Source organism: Peromyscus maniculatus, chromosome 5 (genome assembly GCF_049852395.1).
Source record: "Peromyscus maniculatus bairdii isolate BWxNUB_F1_BW_parent chromosome 5, HU_Pman_BW_mat_3.1, whole genome shotgun sequence".
NCBI classification, from domain to species: Eukaryota; Metazoa; Chordata; class Mammalia; order Rodentia; family Cricetidae; genus Peromyscus; species Peromyscus maniculatus.
Genome location: NC_134856.1, coordinates 10,631,602 through 10,650,863, shown reverse-complemented (window position 1 = coordinate 10,650,863; position 19,262 = coordinate 10,631,602). Strand labels below are relative to the sequence as shown.

At 54.0% G+C, this 19,262-nt stretch overlaps 1 protein-coding gene across 2 annotated transcripts in view; it reads left to right on the top strand.

Moving 5' to 3' along the window:
- Cpne2 (copine 2) overlaps window positions 1-19,262 on the top strand; it is a 38,998-nt gene that overhangs the window by 2,007 nt on the left and 17,729 nt on the right. For both annotated transcript variants that reach the window (XM_076571672.1, XM_076571673.1), the window contains exons 2-5: window positions 14,201-14,415; window positions 16,633-16,812; window positions 17,189-17,263; window positions 18,988-19,059. In XM_076571672.1, the coding sequence (XP_076427787.1) occupies window positions 14,236-14,415; window positions 16,633-16,812; window positions 17,189-17,263; window positions 18,988-19,059 (507 nt within the window). In that variant the 5' untranslated portion in view covers window positions 14,201-14,235. The remainder of the gene's footprint in view (window positions 1-14,200; window positions 14,416-16,632; window positions 16,813-17,188; window positions 17,264-18,987; window positions 19,060-19,262) is intronic.

Here is a 19,262-nt window from a genome sequence, read left to right as displayed (position 1 = left end):
CAGCCCATTTGGAGAGCTGTAGGGAGGCTAGAGTCAGGGAAGGGGGCAGGAGTTCTTACAGGGGCGGGGGACCCTTCAGGGGGGTCTCTGATTATATTTCAAGCCCTCCCCCAATGGGGTGAGCATTAAAAACTCAAGGGGACTACATGAAGAAGAGGGTCAAAATGGGGCCTCAGTTTCTCTATCTGCGTTATACTGGGCTGTGCACCCTCTGTGCCCTTTTCTTTCCGGGTAATTGTGTGTTTCCTTAAAGAGAGTTGTGAGGATCAATTTAGGTGACAAAGGCTGGTGCGGGAGGCACTGGGGAACAGCTGTCACCCCCATTGTTCCTGGGAATATTAGTACACTTGATTCGCATAACTGCATTCGGGATCCTTGGGGGGTGGTGGTGGCGCTTAACCGCCTCTCTATGCAGAGGCGAGTCCTGGAATCCAGACACTGGCCCTTCTGGGCTGTTCTGGGGGCAGAGGCCTGGGTAAGAAGGTTCTGCCCTGCCAGAGTGTGGAGAACACTGTTTGAGGTGGTGCATCCCGGGTGGGTTCCCCATCGCCCCACCTGGCACGGGCCTCACTGGGCTCTGAGGCTTGAACAGAAGCTCTCTCTAGTAACTGCACTCCTGTCTAGAAAGGCAGTATCTCTGCCTGCCGAGAAGCTCCTCGCTGTTCCTGCCTTCCGGTCTTCCAACCTCCCTGCCCCTCCCCTGCAGCCTGGGGCCGCAGAGGCAGGAGCAGAACCCCTCTAGAAAACAGCCATCCCCCTTGGCGGCACATGGCTTCAGAAAGGTCAGTGTGGATTCTGCGGAAGCAGGAGGCTGGGTCCCCTGCCATCCAGGCGGGGCGGCTGGAGACGGTGACCATCCGGCCGTGTGCCATCCCTTGCTGTCCAGGAGAGATAGTTGAAGGTTCCCAAGGCTTGAAGCCTGAGCCGGGGCTGGAGGTGCCTCCTGTGTCCTTTGCCTCCTGAGCCTGGCTCCCGTGGAGGTCAAGGAGACGACTGTGCAGTGCGTTGGAGTACCTCCTTGTCACCTACAGCCACACTGCTGTCCCCTGGAACAGGCAAGGAAGATAATAGAGGGTGAGGCGTATCCCTGTCCCTTTACCTCACTCTGTTTCCCCTGGGGTGTTTGCCATGTATTCATCTGTGCATCAGCTCCTTACCTACCCCCCCCCTCCAGTGGGCACTGAACAGGCTGTGCCTCCATGCTTGAACAGTGCCTGGATCATAGCAGGTGACCGGTAAGATGCCGTGTGAGGAATCGGAGTCTACCTTTATCCCAAATGAGGTCCCGAGTGTTGGTTGACAACCTGGGAGGATGATGAGCTTGCCACTCTGAGTCCCTCGGGGGACACTGCTTTCACTATGCTAGGTGCCAGGGATTTGATGTGGAGGAGAGGGTGTGTGTGGAAAGGTGTTTGTCAGAACAGGGCAGGATTTCCTGGCCCAGAAATCTGGGAGTTGTGGGTAGCCACTGTTACTGCTTGCTGCCATGGCCTGCCCGTCGGTGGACTGAGGGATGCTGGGAAGTGTCGCCCATTCCCCACTTAACCTAGACTGCTCAGTCAACTGCCCTGCCACTGAACTCTAACCTCAGCCCCTGACCTCAGTGTCTTCATCTAAGAAATGGGCAGCCTAAGGGCAGAAACTCGCTCTCCCCTGCACACAGTTAGCTGTTCGGCTACTTAGCAAATGTGTCCCAAGCAGCTCATCTGGTAAGGGACTACCATATGTCAGTGGTACGACCGTGGTCGAGCCAGGCTCTGCGCCTGAGCTGGAGAGCTTAGGAAGGAGAAAGGGGCATCTGTAGCCACACCCCCAAGACTCAAAGGAGGCTTGGCCATACCTTGCTTACTTCACAGTCAAAGAAACGGGCACAGAGGGGAGAGATTCACACATAATTAGGCAGTGCCTCGTTGCCCCATGATACTCCTCTGGTGGGTGTGAGCACCATAGTGGGGACCAAAGGTTGAGCCTAATCTCGGAGTGAAAGTCTCCATTAGTCAAGGTCCTCCCTCTGGCCAGACTCACTCCTGAGGTCCCCTAAGTGCTCAGAGCACTCAGCAGCTTGGAGAACAATGTGTCCATCCCTCCGCTTCCAGAGAGGCAGGAGAGAGGCATGGTACCCAAGCCTCCTTTGCAGATGAAGTGCAGAGACCTAGAAGGGAGGAGCGTAAGAGAAGAACCTGACAGGAAAGGCTACCGCTGGCTACCTGATGACCTCTTGGCCAGCCCCTGTAGTAACGCTGGGAAGACCCTAGGTAGCTGAGCTGCACATGGAGCCTGGGGGTCCTGAAGAGGGCCTCCCCAAGAGCCGGAGCTTGGGTGAGACTTGACCAGCCTCCTTCCCAGTATGGCCTGGCCCAGTGTCGGGTCCCAGGAGAGCATCAGAGCCAACCCCTGCCACAGCCCTCGCCTGGCTGTCTTCATCTATATTTATCCCTATAATGGCCCGGTTGCCTGGCAGAGTGTGGTGTCTTTTAAGCACCAGCACGCGGTGCCATAGCTAAAGCAGAAAGTGGTTTGTGTGCAGAGCTGCCCGACCCTGTCGCCTTATCCAGAGTGAGTGCCAGCCTACTCCTGGGGGCTCCATGTCACGCGGCAGGAGCCACACAGCCACAGTGCGCAAGAAGGGCCCCCGGGAGTAGGCTCTGAACCTCTCCTTCCCCAACAGGCAGGGATGTTGAGGTGGTGGGACTGGGGTCGGCATTCTTATATGGCCGGAAGGTGAGACGTACTGCAGTCTTTTAGCCCAGAGTATCAAAGGACTTGTCACTCTGAAATCCCAGAGTTCAGCTAGGTGCTGGCACACATCTTTGACCCCAGCTCTCAGGGGGCAGAGGCAAGGTAGCTCTCTGGAGTTCCAGGCCAGCCTGGCCTACGTGCATTCAGGTTAGACCAGCCGGAGTTGCATAGTGAGACTCTGTCTCAAAAGACCAAAAGCAGGGCTAGAGAGATGGCTCAGCAGCTAAGAGCACCTGCTGCTCCTGCAGAGGACCTGGGTTCAGCGCCCAGCAGTTCACAACACCCCTAATTCTAGTTCTGTGGGATCTGGGCACCAGACACACACGGAGCACACACATGCGTGCAGGCAGAACACTCAAACACATAAAATAAATAAATAATAAAAAAGAAACTCCAAGAATTCCCAGGCCCAGGAACTTTGTGAGTCTGGGATCCTAGGCTTCTGTGATTCCGTTTTCCTCTGCCTGTCATGTTCCTTAATTTGCTCAGCTCCTGTTGCATACATGTCAGTGTTGGGAACAACGGGGATGATAATGGGGCTGGGTGTGGGGGCGCATGCCTGTACCCCAGCACTCAAGAGGCTGGGGCAAGAGGGTTGCCGAAAGTTTACAGCCAGCCTTGTCCTCATAGCAAGACCTGCTGCGACACTCGACAGCGGCGGAGAAAATGCCATCATAGGCTGCTCGAGCCAGTGCTTTCAATTTGGTGATATCAGACTGGTTCTCCTTAGTGACCAGGAGGCGACCAGGGCCTTGTGGAGGGGTGTGCGGGTTATTGTGCTGCCCCCCACCCCCGACCCCCACCCCCACACCTGCTTAAACGCCGTATTGTGAGTTCCTAGTCTGCCTGGTTTATATAGCAAGACCCTGTCTCCACATCAAGAAGGCTGAGTGCGTGGCCCTCAGTTCAGTCCCCAGCACCTCAAAATTGAAAGAGAATCACCCCCAACATAGGGGGTGCCGTGCATCTGGGCTGTAACAGCAGCTGGGTCCAGAAGTGGGAACAGGCAGCCGCAGCATCCTGCTGCCCCTCCTCATCAGTGTCCTGCGCTGGCTTCCTGTCACACCACAGCCATGAGCACAGGTTCCTTTTGTCCACACTTAACCTCACTCACATAAGGAGACCGGCGGGGGCGGGGTTAGATCCTCTGTCATGCTCCGTCAACCAGTACGATGAGTGGTCCGTCCCCATTGCTGGCACACTGATCCCGGATCCCGGATCAGGGCGGCAGCTCATCCAGTGCTGCGGTGGGCATCCTCACGTGTGTCTTTTGGTGAGCGATTATGTCGGAAGTTTAGCTTGCAGGCGCTGCCAAATATTTCTCCTAAGTGGTTTGCATGGAACACCACTGCCTCTGGCAAACTGTGAGCGTTCTGGTTACTCTGCGTTCTTACTAACCTGCCGTGTGTCAGCCTTCTACAGTTTTGAGCGTCCTAAGGATCGTGATGGTCATGGTGAGGTCGCATTTGGTTTTACTGAAGCTGAATGTGAAGAATCAAAGGAGTCAAGGAGAGAAAGAGAAAGTGCGTTCCAGGCAGCTGGGACAGCAGATGCAAAATCAGAGATACACAAAACAGTGTCATTGGAACCTCATGTAGTGAAGAGCACAGTAGAGCCGTGGTGGTGAGGGAGAGGACCATGGAAGCCCTACCGGGGGGACTAGGGAAGGGAGTCTCCGAGACGCTTGTTATTGTGATACAGAGCTTTCGGTGTGTCCTGGCATTTCTGTGAGTAAGGAAGCAGATGCAGGAGGCTGGGGAGACGGCTCAGTCAATGCAGTGCTTACATGGCAAGCAGCCAAGTTCAGGTCCTAGAGTCCATGTAAAAGTAACCCCAGCTGGGAAGACAGAGAGGTGAATCCATCCCTGGGGCTCAAGGACAGCCAGCTTGGTCTTGCCTGGGAAATTTCAGGCCGGCAAGAAACCCTGAGGAGCTGCAAGATGGTGGTGTAGCCTTTAATCAAGAGGCAGAGGCAGGCGGATCTCTGTGAGTTCGAGACCAGCCTGGTCTGCAGAGTGAGATCCAGGACTGCCAGAGCTACACAGAGAAACCCTGTCTTGGGAGAAAGGAAGGAAGGAAGGAAGGAAGGAAGGAAGGAAGGAAGGAAGGAAGGAAGGAAGGAAGGAAGGAAGGAAGGAAGGAAGGAAGGAAGGAAGGAAAGAAGCCCTGAGGAATGATACCTGAGGTCCTCTCACCTCTATTCTCTCTCTCTCTCTCTCTCTCTCTCTCTCTCTCTCTCTCTCTCTCTCTCTCACACACACACACACACACACACACACACACACACACACACACACGTACACACTTGCACATGCACATTAGAAAGAAAGAGAGAACAGATTCAAAAGTAGATAGATTGGCTTGTCCAGGGCGCCATCAGTCTGGAAGGAGGATCCTGTTTAAGACCCAGAGAATGATATCAAGAGCACTTATCAGCCTGGGAGCCAGAAGACCAGAACTGTGAGGCGGTCAGCCCACCTCCACTGACAATGGGTGTGGTCACGTGGTCACAAGGCCAGGGGTGTCTGGAAGGTAAAGCTCATGGTGCACTCAGAAAGGGATCGGGCCTTCTGTGACTTCCCTTTATTCCAGCTTTGTCTCTGTTGGGGTGGCCGTACCCACCTTCCCCTTCCCTTCCAGTTGACAGGTGGTCTGCAGCTCCGTGTGAGAAGTCAGAGCCCCACACAGGTACCCCAAACCTGCCCCTCAAAACTCACTGTCTCTGTGAACTTGGCTGGGCTACGGTGACCAGTTGTTTGGCCAAATACCACCAGTCTAGATGTTTCTGTGAAGGTATGTTTAAGATGAGATTAACATTTAAATCAGGCTTTGGGCAAAGCCGATTAACCTCCACACCTGGGCTCCATCCAGGTGGTAGCCAGCCTTCAGCCAAAGACTGAGCTTCCTACAAGATGAGGTCTTGGACCTCAAGAGCACAACACAGAAAAACCCTTTGTTTCCAGCCCATGCTGCCTCCCAAGCTTCAGGATTACTCCTGTCATTGTCCTATGAACAGATTCTTTAAAGAAACAAAAAACAAAACAAAATGAAAAAAAACCACTTATTTAAAAATATATTTTTATTTTATGTACACTGGTGTTTTGCCTGCATGTCTGTCCGTGTGAGGGTGTCAGAAGCTCTGGAACTGGAGTTACAGACAAGTGTGAGCTGCTCTATGGGTGCAGGGAATTGAACCTGGGTCCTCTGGAAGAACAGTTAGTGCGTTTAACTGCTGAGCCATCTCTCCAGCCCCCAAGGCTGCCCCAACAGATTCTTTAAAACCAGCCTCTTGCTGTACCATCTCAGTTTCTCTGGAGAGTCCTGATGATGTGTTTGCTCTCTGTGTTCCTGGACTTCTTCATCTTGATCAGTGGGGTGACCATGCCCTTCAGGACCCATCTCAGCCAAGTCTGATTTAGCTTGACCAAAAAAAAAAAAAGACCCATTTCCGTCCTCATGAGAGCCTTGAGGACTTAGGGACTTAGCAGGGCCAGCAGGGAAGGGGGAGTGACTGTTTAGTTGAAGGTTCTAGTTAGCAATTACTATCTGGACGAGGCAAGGTGGGGCTTGTATGGAAACCAAGTGTCACATCTGCTTAACTAGGCTACATGGAGGCCAAGCTAGAGGCATCCCTAAGGCGTGGTACTGGCCTCAGGTGTCTGCCTCCTTGCTCCCGTCATGGTTGAAGGTAGGACGCTTCAAGCTCCCTCTGGGGAGCATGTCAGAAACCGCACCTGCCTGCCAAACCCGTGGTTTGTGTGTGCTTGGCCTCCTCTGCCTTGCCTGCAGGGCTTGTTCATACACGGGTGGTTAGGTGCCTCCCCAGGGCTTCTGATGGAGCAGGTCTGGGTGGGGCCAGATGGTAAGCTTCTGTTACATTCTGGGAGCCATGCTTGGAGCAGGAAAACCCAGAAAAAACCTGAGTGGCTTCTGTGACCCTTGGGGTCTCACTGTCACCATGTCCCAGGTCTGTTATCTCCTCCCTGGCCCCAGCCTCCACCGTTGGCCTAACTGGCACGGTGCGTTATGCCCACAGCAGGAAAAGGCGGTAGAGAACCATGTGTCTCAGCCAGTCTTGGTCCCTGGTCCTCTTTGTTTGGCCACACATTCCGATGTTTTTGGGTCTGCTGTTTCCACCCTGGAGATTAAGAACCACTGGTAATAGCAAGTGTGCTTTATCTTAATCCTCGAAACAACCCAGGAACATACTTTATTGCCTTCTTTTTACAGAGGGCAAAACTGAGAAAGAGAAGTGTGTAACATGCCTGAAGGCACACAGCAGAGAAATGGCGGAACCAGAGGCTTACACTGGGTGGGGTACTACATCCTAGGTACTGTGAAAGGTACTGTGCTTTCACTGCCACTTGGTACTGGCCGGAGGACCAAGTGTCTAGGCGACTGCCACTAGCAAGGCTTTGTAACACTGGGCTCCTTATAGTTTGCATTGAAATCAGAATTCTTCCATCTCCCAAAGGTCAGGTTGGACATGCAGTTGTGTGGAGGTCAGAGGACAACTTCGGGTGTTGGTCCTCCCTTCCGCCTTGCTGGAGGCAGGGTCTCCCTGTGGCTTGCCGCTGTCTTCAGCAGGCCAGCTGGCCCGTGAGCTTCTGGAGATGCTCCAGGCTCTGCCCACCATCTCACCACAGAAGCTCTGGGCTTACAGTCACACACCACCACACCTGGCTTTACCTGGGCTCTGGTGAGTCAAACTCAGGTCCTCAGGAACAAGCCCTTACCCGCTGACCATCTCCCCAGTCTTGGGCATGCTGTTTTGACACTGCCTTTGCCCCCTAAGAGTCCTTATTGGCGGTCCCACAGGCCCCCTGTTCCTAGAACAGCCACAGCCAAGAGTATTGGGGCTGAGCTGCTGCCGCCGCTGGGCCACCTGATCTGCCTTGCCCACCTTTTACTCTTGTCTCGGGGTCCCCAGGGCCTCCTGCAACCCATCATCTCCTGGGCCTGCCTCCCTTGGCCTCTCCTGTCACTACAGCCTCAAAGTCGGGGTCCTGCCATCTGGCTGAGCTCCAGAGTCCCCTCAGCTGCATCAAGTTCCATGTCCAGAGTCAGTGGACCTTGATTCCATCTATCCCTTGCCCCTTCCTGGGCCTCAGTTTCCTCCCTGTTACGTAGGGCTATTGCTTCTCTTTCTGATCTTTCAGAGGGTTATGTGAGTCCAAGGTTGGAGACATGGCTTTCGCTCTTGAGTGATGGAGAGGAGCAGCCTGCTGCTGGGTTCCTGGCTCCTCATGCACCTATTACATTTGCTGGGTGTTCACGATATTCAGATCTGCATGCGTGTTGGGGGTCAGTGCAGGGGCCCCCTTGAGAACTCACGTTATGGGAGCTTGTGGAGGAGCATGTGAGGTGGTGTAGGAGACAGTGATCTGACAGAGATGGTGTGGAGTAGACACAGGTCACTCTGACTCGAGTGGGCGTGGAAGGCCTCTGAGAATGCTGACAACTGGGACCCTTCAAGAGACAAAAGGCGTTTGTGGCAAATGGGACAGCAGAGGCTCTGTGCAGGTGAAGGGTGGGCATGTTTGAAATCCAAGGGGAGCCTGTGAAGCTTGGCAGAGAACTGGGGAGGACGGCATGAGAAGCGTCAGCTCGGCCGGGCAGTGGTGGCGCACGCCTTTAATCCCAACACTCGGGAGGCAGATGCAGGCAGATCTCTGTGAGTTCGAGGCCAGCCTGGGCTATAGAGTGAGTTCCAGGAAAGGTACCAAAGCTACACAGAGAAACCCTGTCAAAAAAAAAAAAAAAGAAGAAGAAGAAGAAGAAGGGAAGGGAGGAAGGAAGGAAGGAAGGAAGGAAGGAAGGAAGGAAGGAAGGAAGGAAGGAAGGAAGGAAGGAAGGAAGGAAGGAAGAAAAGCCAGTCAGCTCAGCCTGGCTCCCTCAGCCTGGAGTTGTGTGATCTGGCAGGGAAAGACGTTAGAAGATTCTGTGGTAGCATTTGACTTACACAATTAAAGAGTCCCACTGACAGGGCAGGGGAAAGCTGCATGGGCCAGGCATTGCTGAGCAGATTTTGTAGCTTGCCAGGCCATGGCAGGGGAAGTGGAGGTATGAGGCTGATGGTGGCCTCAGGTGGGAAGAGGCTGCCCCGTGGGGTGTGGGAGAGGGAGGCAGGGAGTCATTGGCCATGGATTGCTAGAGTTCTGGCCAAAGCCACGATACTCTAGGTGTGTAGCTTAGTATTAATGTCATCAGAGTCCATCCTTCTATCAGGAGCAGGATGCCTGGTCCTGGCAGCAGTGGCCACAGTTCTGTATCATTTTTTATGTTTTATTCAGGGTCTCACTGTCTAGAGCAGTCTGGACTTGAACTCATGGTCCTCTTGCTTCTACTTCTGGGTGCTGTGCCAACCACTACCTGCTCTTCAGCCTTGTTACTGGAGCTCTAGGATATACACGGAATGTTTGTTGAGTGGATGTGTAACCAGTGACGGGTCATTCATTCCCAAGTCATTTCCGTTTGCCTCTGCTCATCTGTAAACGGGACTACTATTCTTGCATGCCTGACTCCAAGCTCTTTCCCAGGGGCCTGTGCCCACCTGTGCCAGGAGTTAGGATCAACCTTGGAACAGGCTCTCGCTGCCTGCACCCCCTCTTCCAGCCCCAAACCCCAAATTACCTGCAGATGGTGCTGTCCTGGAGCTTTCCCATCTTGCCCAATGTGCACACAGACCCAACCCCCCCCTTAATGACACCTTGCTGCCTTCTGCTGAGGGAGGGGAGGGGGCTGGCCCAACCAGGCTGCGGTTTCTTTTTCCATTGCGTCAGGCCTCAGGGTCCGGATCCCTGCCCCGCCGCCCGCCCGCACGGGGCTGCCACCAAGGGCCACTCTGATCCCCTGCCTGTCCCAACCTCAGGCACCATGTGCTCCCCATTTCGGGGATCCAGGAACTTCCTGCCAGAGGGTGAGTTGGAGATGGGAGCCCTGCCCCTGGTTGGGGAGGAGTCCACTTCCCGCCCACCATTCATAGAGCTCTGGTTTTCTTCCGCTGGAGCTGGAGCTGACCCAGGTGGAGTTGCAGTGGGCTTCCCTGGACCAGGCCCTCCTGGCTATGCCCTCCACTAGTTAGAGATGGGACGTTAGTGCAGTCATGAAGGCAAGATTCTGGGTACGTGGACAGGTCGGTGACTACCATGAGGGTGTGTCCTCAGAGTGTGGTCATGTGAGCGTAGTTAGGCCTTTTTATTTGTCCGTTTGACTGTGTGTGTGTGTGTGTGTGTGTGTGTGTGTGTGTGTGTGTGTGTGTGTAGAGTGTGTACATGTGACCACATGTGCTACACCAGAAAGTGTGTCTGACCCCTTCCAGGTAGGAACAGAACTCTGGGCTATAGGGGTCCATGCCTAGGATGCATGAAATCCATTGTGGTGGGCCGGTGTTGCAAACAGGAGGTGGATGAGGCCAACATGTCAGTGATGGGGGTGGAGGAAGACTATGAGGGTGTAGATAGGGTGACACCAGAGGAGCTAAGGACTTGGGTTCTGGGTCCTCGTTAAAATGGGGAGTGGGGCCTGTGGTGATATTGTGTTTCCCAAAATATTGTGCGCCCTAATAAATTTATCTGGGGTCAGAGAACAGAACAGCCACTAGATATAGAGGCCAGAAAATGGTGGCTCACACACTTTTAATCCTAGCATTCCAGAGGCAGAGATCTGTCTGGATCTCTGTGAGTTCAAGGCCACGCTGGAAACAGCCAGGCATGGTAACAAGAGACTTTAATCCCAGGAAGTGATGGCAGGAAGCAGAAAGGTATTTAAGGCGTGAGGACGAGGAACTAGAGCCTAGTTAAGCTTTTAGGCTTCTAGCAGCAGTTCAGCTGAGATTCATTCTGGATGAGGACTCAGAGGCTTCCAGTCTGAGGAAACAGGATCAGCTGAGGAATTGGCAAGGTGAGGAAGTTGTGACTTGTTCTGCTTCTCTGATCTTCCAGCATTCACCCCAATAACTGGCTGTGGGTTTGTTCTTATTAATAAGACTTTTTAAGATTCCTGCTACAGGGGCCAGCCTATGGGCACAGGCTTGCCATCCCACCTACTTGGGAGACTGAGGCAGGGGATGGCAAGCTCAAGGCCTGCTGGGCAACAGAGTGAGTTCAAGACCAGCCTGGGTGATTTAGTAAGACCATGCCCTCAAAATTTATTTGTTTGTTTGTTTGGTTTTTGGTTTTCAAGACAAGGTTTCTCTGTGTAGCCCTGGCTGTCTTGGAACACTATAGACCAGGCTGGCCTCAAACTCAGAGATCTACATGCCTCTGCCACCTGGATCTGTCTCAAAATTTTAAAATATGTTAAAAGAAAAAGAGGGGAAAAAAGACTGTGAATGTAGTTCAGTAGAGCATTTAGCTCACATGTAGGGAGCCCCAGTTTTAAGCCCCTATCACTACAAAATATCTACATATATTAATTAATTAAAGGGGCTTGCCCTTGGCTCTCCCGCTCTGCTGCCTCTTGGTCCCAGGCTCCCTGGTCTCGTGGGTTCCCAGGCTGTGCCCACTTGGCCCTGCTATTCCCCAGATGAGAAGACCCACCACTGGGCTTCTCCTGAGCTTTATCCTCTGCTTGTGAGGATGGTGGCCCTGGGCGGTGCCTGGTCAGTTTCCACTTCCTGTTCCTCCATTTCCTGTCTGTAAAGTAGGGTGATGATCCTGCCCATGCCCACCCCAGACAGAACAGGAGCCGTGTGGACACCTTGGATGCCCACTGGCCAGCTGAGGCTTTGCTCTCCATCCCCAGCTGCTTGCACCATGAACATGGCTCCCCAGCCTCTTCTGCAGAAACTGATTTTTACTGACAAGAATAAATCCTGCCGGCAAATGGCAGAGCTGTCCTGATGCTTTGGGAACTGTGACTGTAATGAGGTCCTAGGGACAGCTTGTAGGAGGGGGGAGCTGAGGACTGGCTTCTCTGCTCTCCATGCCCCCTCCCTGCCAGGAGGTCCCTGGGCAGGCAATGCATCCTGTCTGCAGTGTCCCTTAGGAAGCTGGCATTGGGGAGGGACTTCGATCTTTCCTGGGCTGCTGTGGGACAGCTGCTGCTTCCTTAATGTGACAGCTGGCTCAGGCAAAGTGATCACTTGAGAAGACTGGAAGACAAATGTGTTGGTGCATGTAATCCCAGCAGGCAGCAGGCAGAAACAAGGATTATAAACTCAGGGGCAGCCTGGGCTACATAGTGAGATCCTACCTCAAAAAGGGAGGAGAGGGTGATGCCTTAGTGGATGAAGCTCCCACTAGGCTTAACAACCTCCGTTCTTCCCTGGGCTTCTCTCCTTCTAGGAAGGAGGGAACTGACTTACAAGTTGTTCCCTGACCTCCATGTCCACAAGGATGCACACCCACCCATACCCGCACAAAAACAAACAGATAGATATAAAAGTTGTAAAGGGCTAGGAGACGGCCCACGTGCAAGCATGAGGACCAGAGTTCGGTTCCCCAGCAACCGTGTGAATGGCTGACCCGGTGATGTGCACACGCAACCCCAGGGCTGTGGGAGGCAGAGCAGGCAAATCCCTGGAACTCGCTAGCTAGCCAGTCTAGCCAGATAGGCAAGTTCCGGCTTCAACAAGAGACCCAAAATCCAGAGTCTCCAAAATCCAGAGAGGTGGCTCAGTCAGTAAGGGTGCTTGTTCTGTAAGCAGGAGGCTCTGAGGACTTGGGTTTGAAGGCCCAGGATCTGTGTAAAAGGTCAGGCATGACTGTGGGTGCCCATAACCCCAACATCGAGGGGGAGAGACGGGAAGCTTCTCAGGGCTCACTGGACACCCAGCCAAAAAGGTAACCCTGAGTTCATGAGAGGCCTTATCACAAGAGAGTGAGGCAGAGAGATTGAGGAAAGACACCTGGCATCTTGTTCCTGCCTCTGTGCGGCCATTGTTCATGCACCCTAACGTTCATGCACACCTCACACACAGCAAAGTGGAGAGCTATTGAGGAAGACGCCTGTGTCAACCCCTGGCCTTCACAAATGTGCACGCATGTGAATGCACACACACAAAGGGCAAACGAGATGATGCCGACCCTGCTTCTGGATTGCCGTCACTCTCACGATGAAGTCCCGCTGCTCCTAGTGACCTAGGCGTAATACAGTCCCTGTCCTATGTCCTCACTGTGTTTTGGTTGGGGTCTCTGTGGAATATGTGGGGTCTCAAATGTGCTCAGGAGGCTATGGCAGGTCTTGGGATGGGACGGGTACTCAACAAACATAGAGCAAATACATGAGCCTCAGTTTTCTCCCCTGGAAAATGGGATAGTACTATTGTGTACCCCACAAGATTAAGGTAGAAAACAGTGGGGTCCTGCAATGCTCTAAGGCTCAGGGGTATAAGCTCCCTGCTGGGGAAGATACAGTAATTCACTGAGCAGTGAGGGGGCCGAATCTTAGTGAAGCCCTTCGAGGTGTTTGGGAACTAGGCTCATCGTCCATGTTAATGTGTATGCATTTGTGAGATAGTCTCTTCCCCTGGGAATCTCCAAGAACCAAGGTAAGACAGTGTGCTGGCAGATAGGAAACAGGCACGGAGAACTTTAGGCTTGTCTGCAGGGCCAGTGACAAGGGGGTCCCAGAACTACCTCACCTCTTGGAGACAGTCACTCCAGTCCGGCACGTGGACACCTTGTGCTCTGAGGAAAACAGCCACTGACAGCAGTGTGCGCAGCCTCAGTCGAGGTGCACTGGTCCTGAGCAGGGTACCCGAGAGTCTCAGTTCTGTCCTGAAGACCAGGATCAGCACAGACAGGACCAGAGTGGGGTAGGAGGGTGTATTTGTTCACTTATTTGGGCACACACCCTTCATATACGCTCTGAAGCCTTCTGTATTCCAGCCACGAGCTTGGGGTAGAGATATAGGAGGAACGTAACAGGCAGTGAACGAGGTCCATTTTTGAGTAAGTTACCAGAAGTTCACTTCCTTATGGCCAAAGAAAGCAACAAGGAAAACCCAAGCCACCATGCACTCCACGGATGCTAGCCCATGCATTTGCTTAGGAGAAGCCCAGGTTTTCTGGCACAATGCATGCAGGAGACGCATGTCCACTATGATGCCCTGTGATCCTACATGGGCAACACAGGTCTGTGTATATCTCATGGGTAAGGCCTGACCAAGGCAGAGAACAGGCATCAAGGCAAGCTATACCCCTCTTGGGACTCCTCATTCCTTCCAGGTTTCTCGCATTCTCCCTCCCACAAGCCTTTGCCCATGTCTTACACACACATCATCTGCCATCTCACCACCCACTTCTTTCTTTTACTTCGAAACGAAGTCTTGCCCTATAGCCCAGGCTAGCCTTGAACTCAGCCTTCTGCCTCAGCCTCCTGCATGCTGGAATGACAGGCTTGCCCTGGTGTTCCCAGCCTGTAGCCAGATGTTGAAGGTCAATGCTGAGGTCTCCCTGTGATGAGGCAGCCTGTGAAGATTATCTGTCCCCTCCTGATGCTGACTCCTGTCCTCCAGACTGCCAGGAACTGCTGCTGCTGCCGCCAACCCCCATGGCCTACATTCCAGATGGGGGTGCCCCCGCCGCTGGGGCCATCCCCTTGGGCTCTCAGTGCTGTGTGTGTAAAGTGGAACTGTCAGTGAGTGGCCAGAACCTGCTGGACCGGGATGTCACCTCCAAGTCTGACCCTTTCTGTGTCCTGTTTACGGAGGACAACGGCAGGTGGATGGAGGTGAGGCAAGCCACGGTGTCTTGATGGGCCAGGACTGGCTGGGCTGTGGATCCAGGGAATGCTGGGGTCCTGCCCTTGGGATGAGGGCTGGTGGTGGAAGATCACTTAGAAAACTGTCACTTTTTACAATTAAACTTTAAGTGTATTTAAAATATTACTTAAGCCAAGTGTGGTGGTACACACCTGTAATTCCAACACTGAGGCAGGAGGATCACAGGTTTCAAGTCAGTCAGGGCTACATAATAAGTCCTGGTCTCAAAAAAAAAACTAAAATAATACAGAGAGAAATAAAATAATCACTTTAAAATATATTTCTGGCTGGTGTGGTAGTGTGGGGGCACATACCTTTAGTACCAATACAATCAGAGACAGGTGGATTTCTGTGAGTTTCAGACCAAGGAAGGCTACATAACAAGACCCTGTCTCAAAAAAAAAAAAAAACCCTATAAATAGATATAGATTTATAGCTAGACTTCTGTCTGAATTATCACCCACAGATATATAATTATCCTATTTATTATATCCTAATAGTTTATATGGCTATGGCTAGGCGACGCTTCTGTAGTTCTGTGCAGACTCGCTTCCGCAAGGGTCCTTCCTGATTTGTGCCTAACAATCACCCTGCTGGCCAGAGCAAAGAGAAGCAAGACTCCTGCCCAGCCATGCTCCTCCCTGCTGTGTGGTCTCAGGTGAACCCCTGTCCCTTTCCCTCCCCTCCGGGGACTAACTTCAGCACTGGGGACTTCTGAGCTGGAAGACTCTGGCCTGAGGCTTGGGAAGGGCTGTGGTTTAGGAAGGTTACCAAGAAACTTGAACTGCTCCTGTTAGCAGCCTTCAAAACCAGCTTTGGTTCCTATTACAAAGCAGGCTATGTTATCAAATTCAGATTAACCTGAGGAAGACAATCTAAAGAACTGTAGACCTGCCTCCCAAGGAGAATCCTAATTACCATTCAATGTCTCATCTTCCAGAGCATTTTACATGCATGTATAGTACCCAAAATATATGTTAGCGTTTTGCTTTATGTAACAGTAGATAACCTAGAACTCCTGGTTCTTCCTCTTCCGCCTGAGTGCTGGGATGACAGGTGAGCGACCACACTGAGTTCCTGTTTGAGCCGGACAATGGCAGACACTCACTGAACAGGCTTCAGTTACAGTCCTCACAGATACTGGCTTCCTGCGATGAAAAATAAGTCTTTTAAAAGAACTGGGATTGTTGACCCATTTACAGAGGGCGAGCGTGGAGCCTGGACTATGGAGGGTTCTGTGTCATCCAGTGTGTTGGTGGTCTCACCAACAGAGGGCGATATGGCACTGGGTCAGCCTAGGAGTCCAAGGTCAGTCCAGGCCTGTAGGCACTCATCCCCTTGGAGATGTCTCCAGAACCCTCCATGCTCCTCAGGGAGTGGTGTCTCCCCAACTCATGACACCCCACAATCTCTGCTACCCCCGGATTGTCCACACAGGCTAAAAATAGTTTAGGTCAAGGCCTCTTCTGTTCCCTGCTGCTCCTGTCCTTGGAAGCCTGGGTGGAAGGAAAAACCAACATAGCCCAGGACTCAAAATAGACTGTCACTCAGGCTCTGTAGTGTGTGTGTTCTGAGGCCAGGAGGTGCTTCCTGCCCAGACTACCGTGTGCCCACAATGCCCAGCCCTGTCCCCACCCAGGCTTTGGTGTCCAAAGCTTGTGGGCATGCTAGACTGCACGAGTCCAGAATTCTGTCCAAGACATGAACACCCCCACCACCCAAGCCCTTGGCCCCACCTGCCTCCGCGACCCGCCTCCTCTCTTAGTAGCGTGTACAGTGTGATCTTTGAGAAAAGGGTTTTTCCAAAGTAAAACGGGAAAGCCGCCTAGTCAAAGGCCTTTGTTTTACAGAGGTAGAAGCAGGCCCAGAAGGGGACAGGAATTTGTCCCCTGTCACTTACCCAGTCTAGGCTGTGGCCTGAGCTCTTACCCTGGTTCCTGGAAATGGCGAGGGTTTGCAGAGTTAAGAATGAGGCTTCTGGAGTCGGGACTGGGCTCCAATCTTGAATCCTGCCTCCCTTTGGCTTAACGTCTCAGAGCTTTGGTGTCGCCGTCTGTGGGCTGGGGCTCGTGGGCTGTGAGCGCTGGTGGGGAGGTGCTCAGTAGGAAGGTTGCCAGCGGCCAGCTAGAGAGGGAACCTGGCCACCCTGACTCTGCCTCCCCTTATCATGTCCCTCCCTCCGCCAGTATGACAGGACAGAGACAGCCATCAACAACCTCAACCCAGCCTTCTCCAAGAAGTTCGTGCTGGATTACCACTTCGAGGAGGTGCAGAAACTCAAGTTCGCCCTGTTTGATCAGGACAAGTCCAGTGCGCAGCTGGATGAGCATGACTTCCTGGGTCAGTTCTCCTGCAGCCTTGGCACGGTGAGCCTGGGGCTCCGGAGTGGAGTGGGGTACACACAGGCCTCGGAGTCAACCTCTGCTCTGGGGGCCAGGCAGCCCTCAGACAGGATTTCCCATCCACCCCATTTCCCTAGCCGATCCTCCTGGCACCCCCCCACACACACACCTGGCGTGCAGACACCCCAGGAGCCAACAGGCCCCAAAGTGGTGTAGCTCAGTGAGTTTGGGGCCAGTCGGAAAGCTTCTGCAGAAGGGGCAGCCAAACCCAGGGCCTGCTGCCGCAGAGAAGAGGGGGCAGTGTGATGCAGGGTGCTGCCACCACAGTCCTGGTTCTTACCTATCCCCGAGAGCCCCTGCCCTGGCCTCTGAACTCTCCCCTCTGTCTCTCCCACCCCAGATTGTCTCCAGCAAGAAGATCACTCGGCCTCTGCTGCTGCTGAATGACAAGCCTGCAGGGAAGGGCCTGATCACGGTACCTGCCCCCCCCTCCCAGCCCTTCACATCCCTTCTCTGGCTCCGCCGCCCTCCCCCATCAATGGACTGCTTCTCCAGCAGATAATCACCAGCTTTGTTGGGAGTAAAAAGGCCCAACTTACAACTTAGCAACAGGTCTCTTAGCAACGGACGTCTGGCTCTACAGATGATGCACTGGGGGCTGCCTGGCTGGGGGACCGTCAGAGGGCCCTCCACGATGATGAGCGGCTCAGGGCCAGGAGCCTCCTTATCACTGGAGAGAGGGGTGTCCAGAGCCCTCACAGTATCCCCCGCCAATGCTAGCCCCTGTAGCTCCCCGCCCCAGCTCCCCCGGGAGTGTTTCACCAGCTCCTGATGCATATAACACTGCCTCTCCGTGATTCCAGCAACTGCAATGATTCCCGTGCACCTTGCAGTGATTCCAGCTGTGTGCAGGTTTTTCCTGTGGATGGGCTCCTTGGTCCTCAGAGGCCTAGAAGGCCGGGCAAACCCCATCACATGATGAGGGAAGTGAGACCCAGGAGGAGCCAGAGTGTCCCTCCAGCGCGATTCTCCCTACAGCCTGTGATGTGTGCTGAGGGCAGCTCAGGCCTGTGTGTGCTCTCGGGCCCCTCACGCCCACCCATGGCTCCCTGCTGCCTGTGGAGTCTTTCCTCCAAGCTGCTTTGCTTCTACACCTCAGCAGTTTCTCTTTTCTCCTCATGCCCCAAGTTCAGGGCAAGCCAGATCCATAGCATGTCTCAAAAAAACCCCAAGATGGTGCCCAGGCTGTTGCTGCAGCCTGAAAGGCACCCCCAACTCTCCCCACCCCTCTCAGAGTTCACCGTCAGCCCTCGGGGCAGCTCCCTGGCCCTCAGATGCCAGCAGGGGGACCCCCACTCAGTGTTTGTCCCGGATGTCCGTCCTTGGCTCCACCCTAGGCCTGCGTTCCTTCCTCTGGGAGATGGGACGATAGGCACCATCCTGTAGGTGAAGAACAGGGAGGGAGAAAGGGCCCCAGGGCCTGGGCCTGTGGTGAGGGGCCAGAGGGCTGGCCAGTCTGAAGCGAGACTGTTCTCGGGCAAACCCATCTTAGTTATAGGCAGAACCATGCGTCCCTCTGTGGGGAGAGGCCACAGTGGACTTTGGCGGTTGTGCTGAGGTCTGAGGGCTGTGGCCCTGGGGGAGACATGAATAGATGACATGTGAGGACTCCACCCTCCCCTGGACCTCAGTTTACTCAGCTGCGTGCAGCCGGCTGCTTGGCAGTTAGGAGCTCTCGGGTTGGAGAGAAAGCTTGAGGCCTGTGCTCCCTGAGGAGGCCCTGCTCCCGGGTGAAGAGCCTCTCCCTTGGTCTCATGACCACCTCCCCTGACTAGTCCCCACATTACCCGCCCCTCAGTGTCCTACGGCCCCTGTCCTGAGCCACAGGACTGACTCACTTGCTGAGTCTTCATAACCAGTCTGACCGTGACCCCCTTCTCCAGAAAACGGGAAGCAAGGTGTGGACGTCAAGAGGCTGGTGCAGGCCCGCCCGGCCCTCACTCTCCCCTTTGCCCTGCACCCAGCCCTGGAGAGCTGGGCCCTGGCGGGGTGGGAGAGGGGAGGAGCAGACCCACCCTCAGAGCCTCAACCTTTCAGATCCACTCTCCCCTTTGCCCTGCACCCAGCCCTGGAGAGCTGGGCCCTGGCAGGGTGGGAGAGGGGAGGAGCAGACCCACCCTCAGAGCCTCAACCTTTCAGATCGCAGCTCAGGAACTGTCGGATAACCGCGTCATCACGCTGAGCCTGGCCGGCAGGAAGCTGGATAAGAAGGTAAGCCGGGCAGGGAGGCCTTCCATCCACGACAGGTTCTTCCCCAGCCCAGGGCCCTGGGGCCTGCCCTCTCTGGCTGTACCATTTTCATTTCCCACGAGGGACAGCCTAAGCTCTGAACTACTCCGGTCAGGCTTTCTCCCACTGTGGGGGTACACTGCCGTCTAGGAGGCCAACTGTGACTGGAGTCCTCCTGTTGTGGT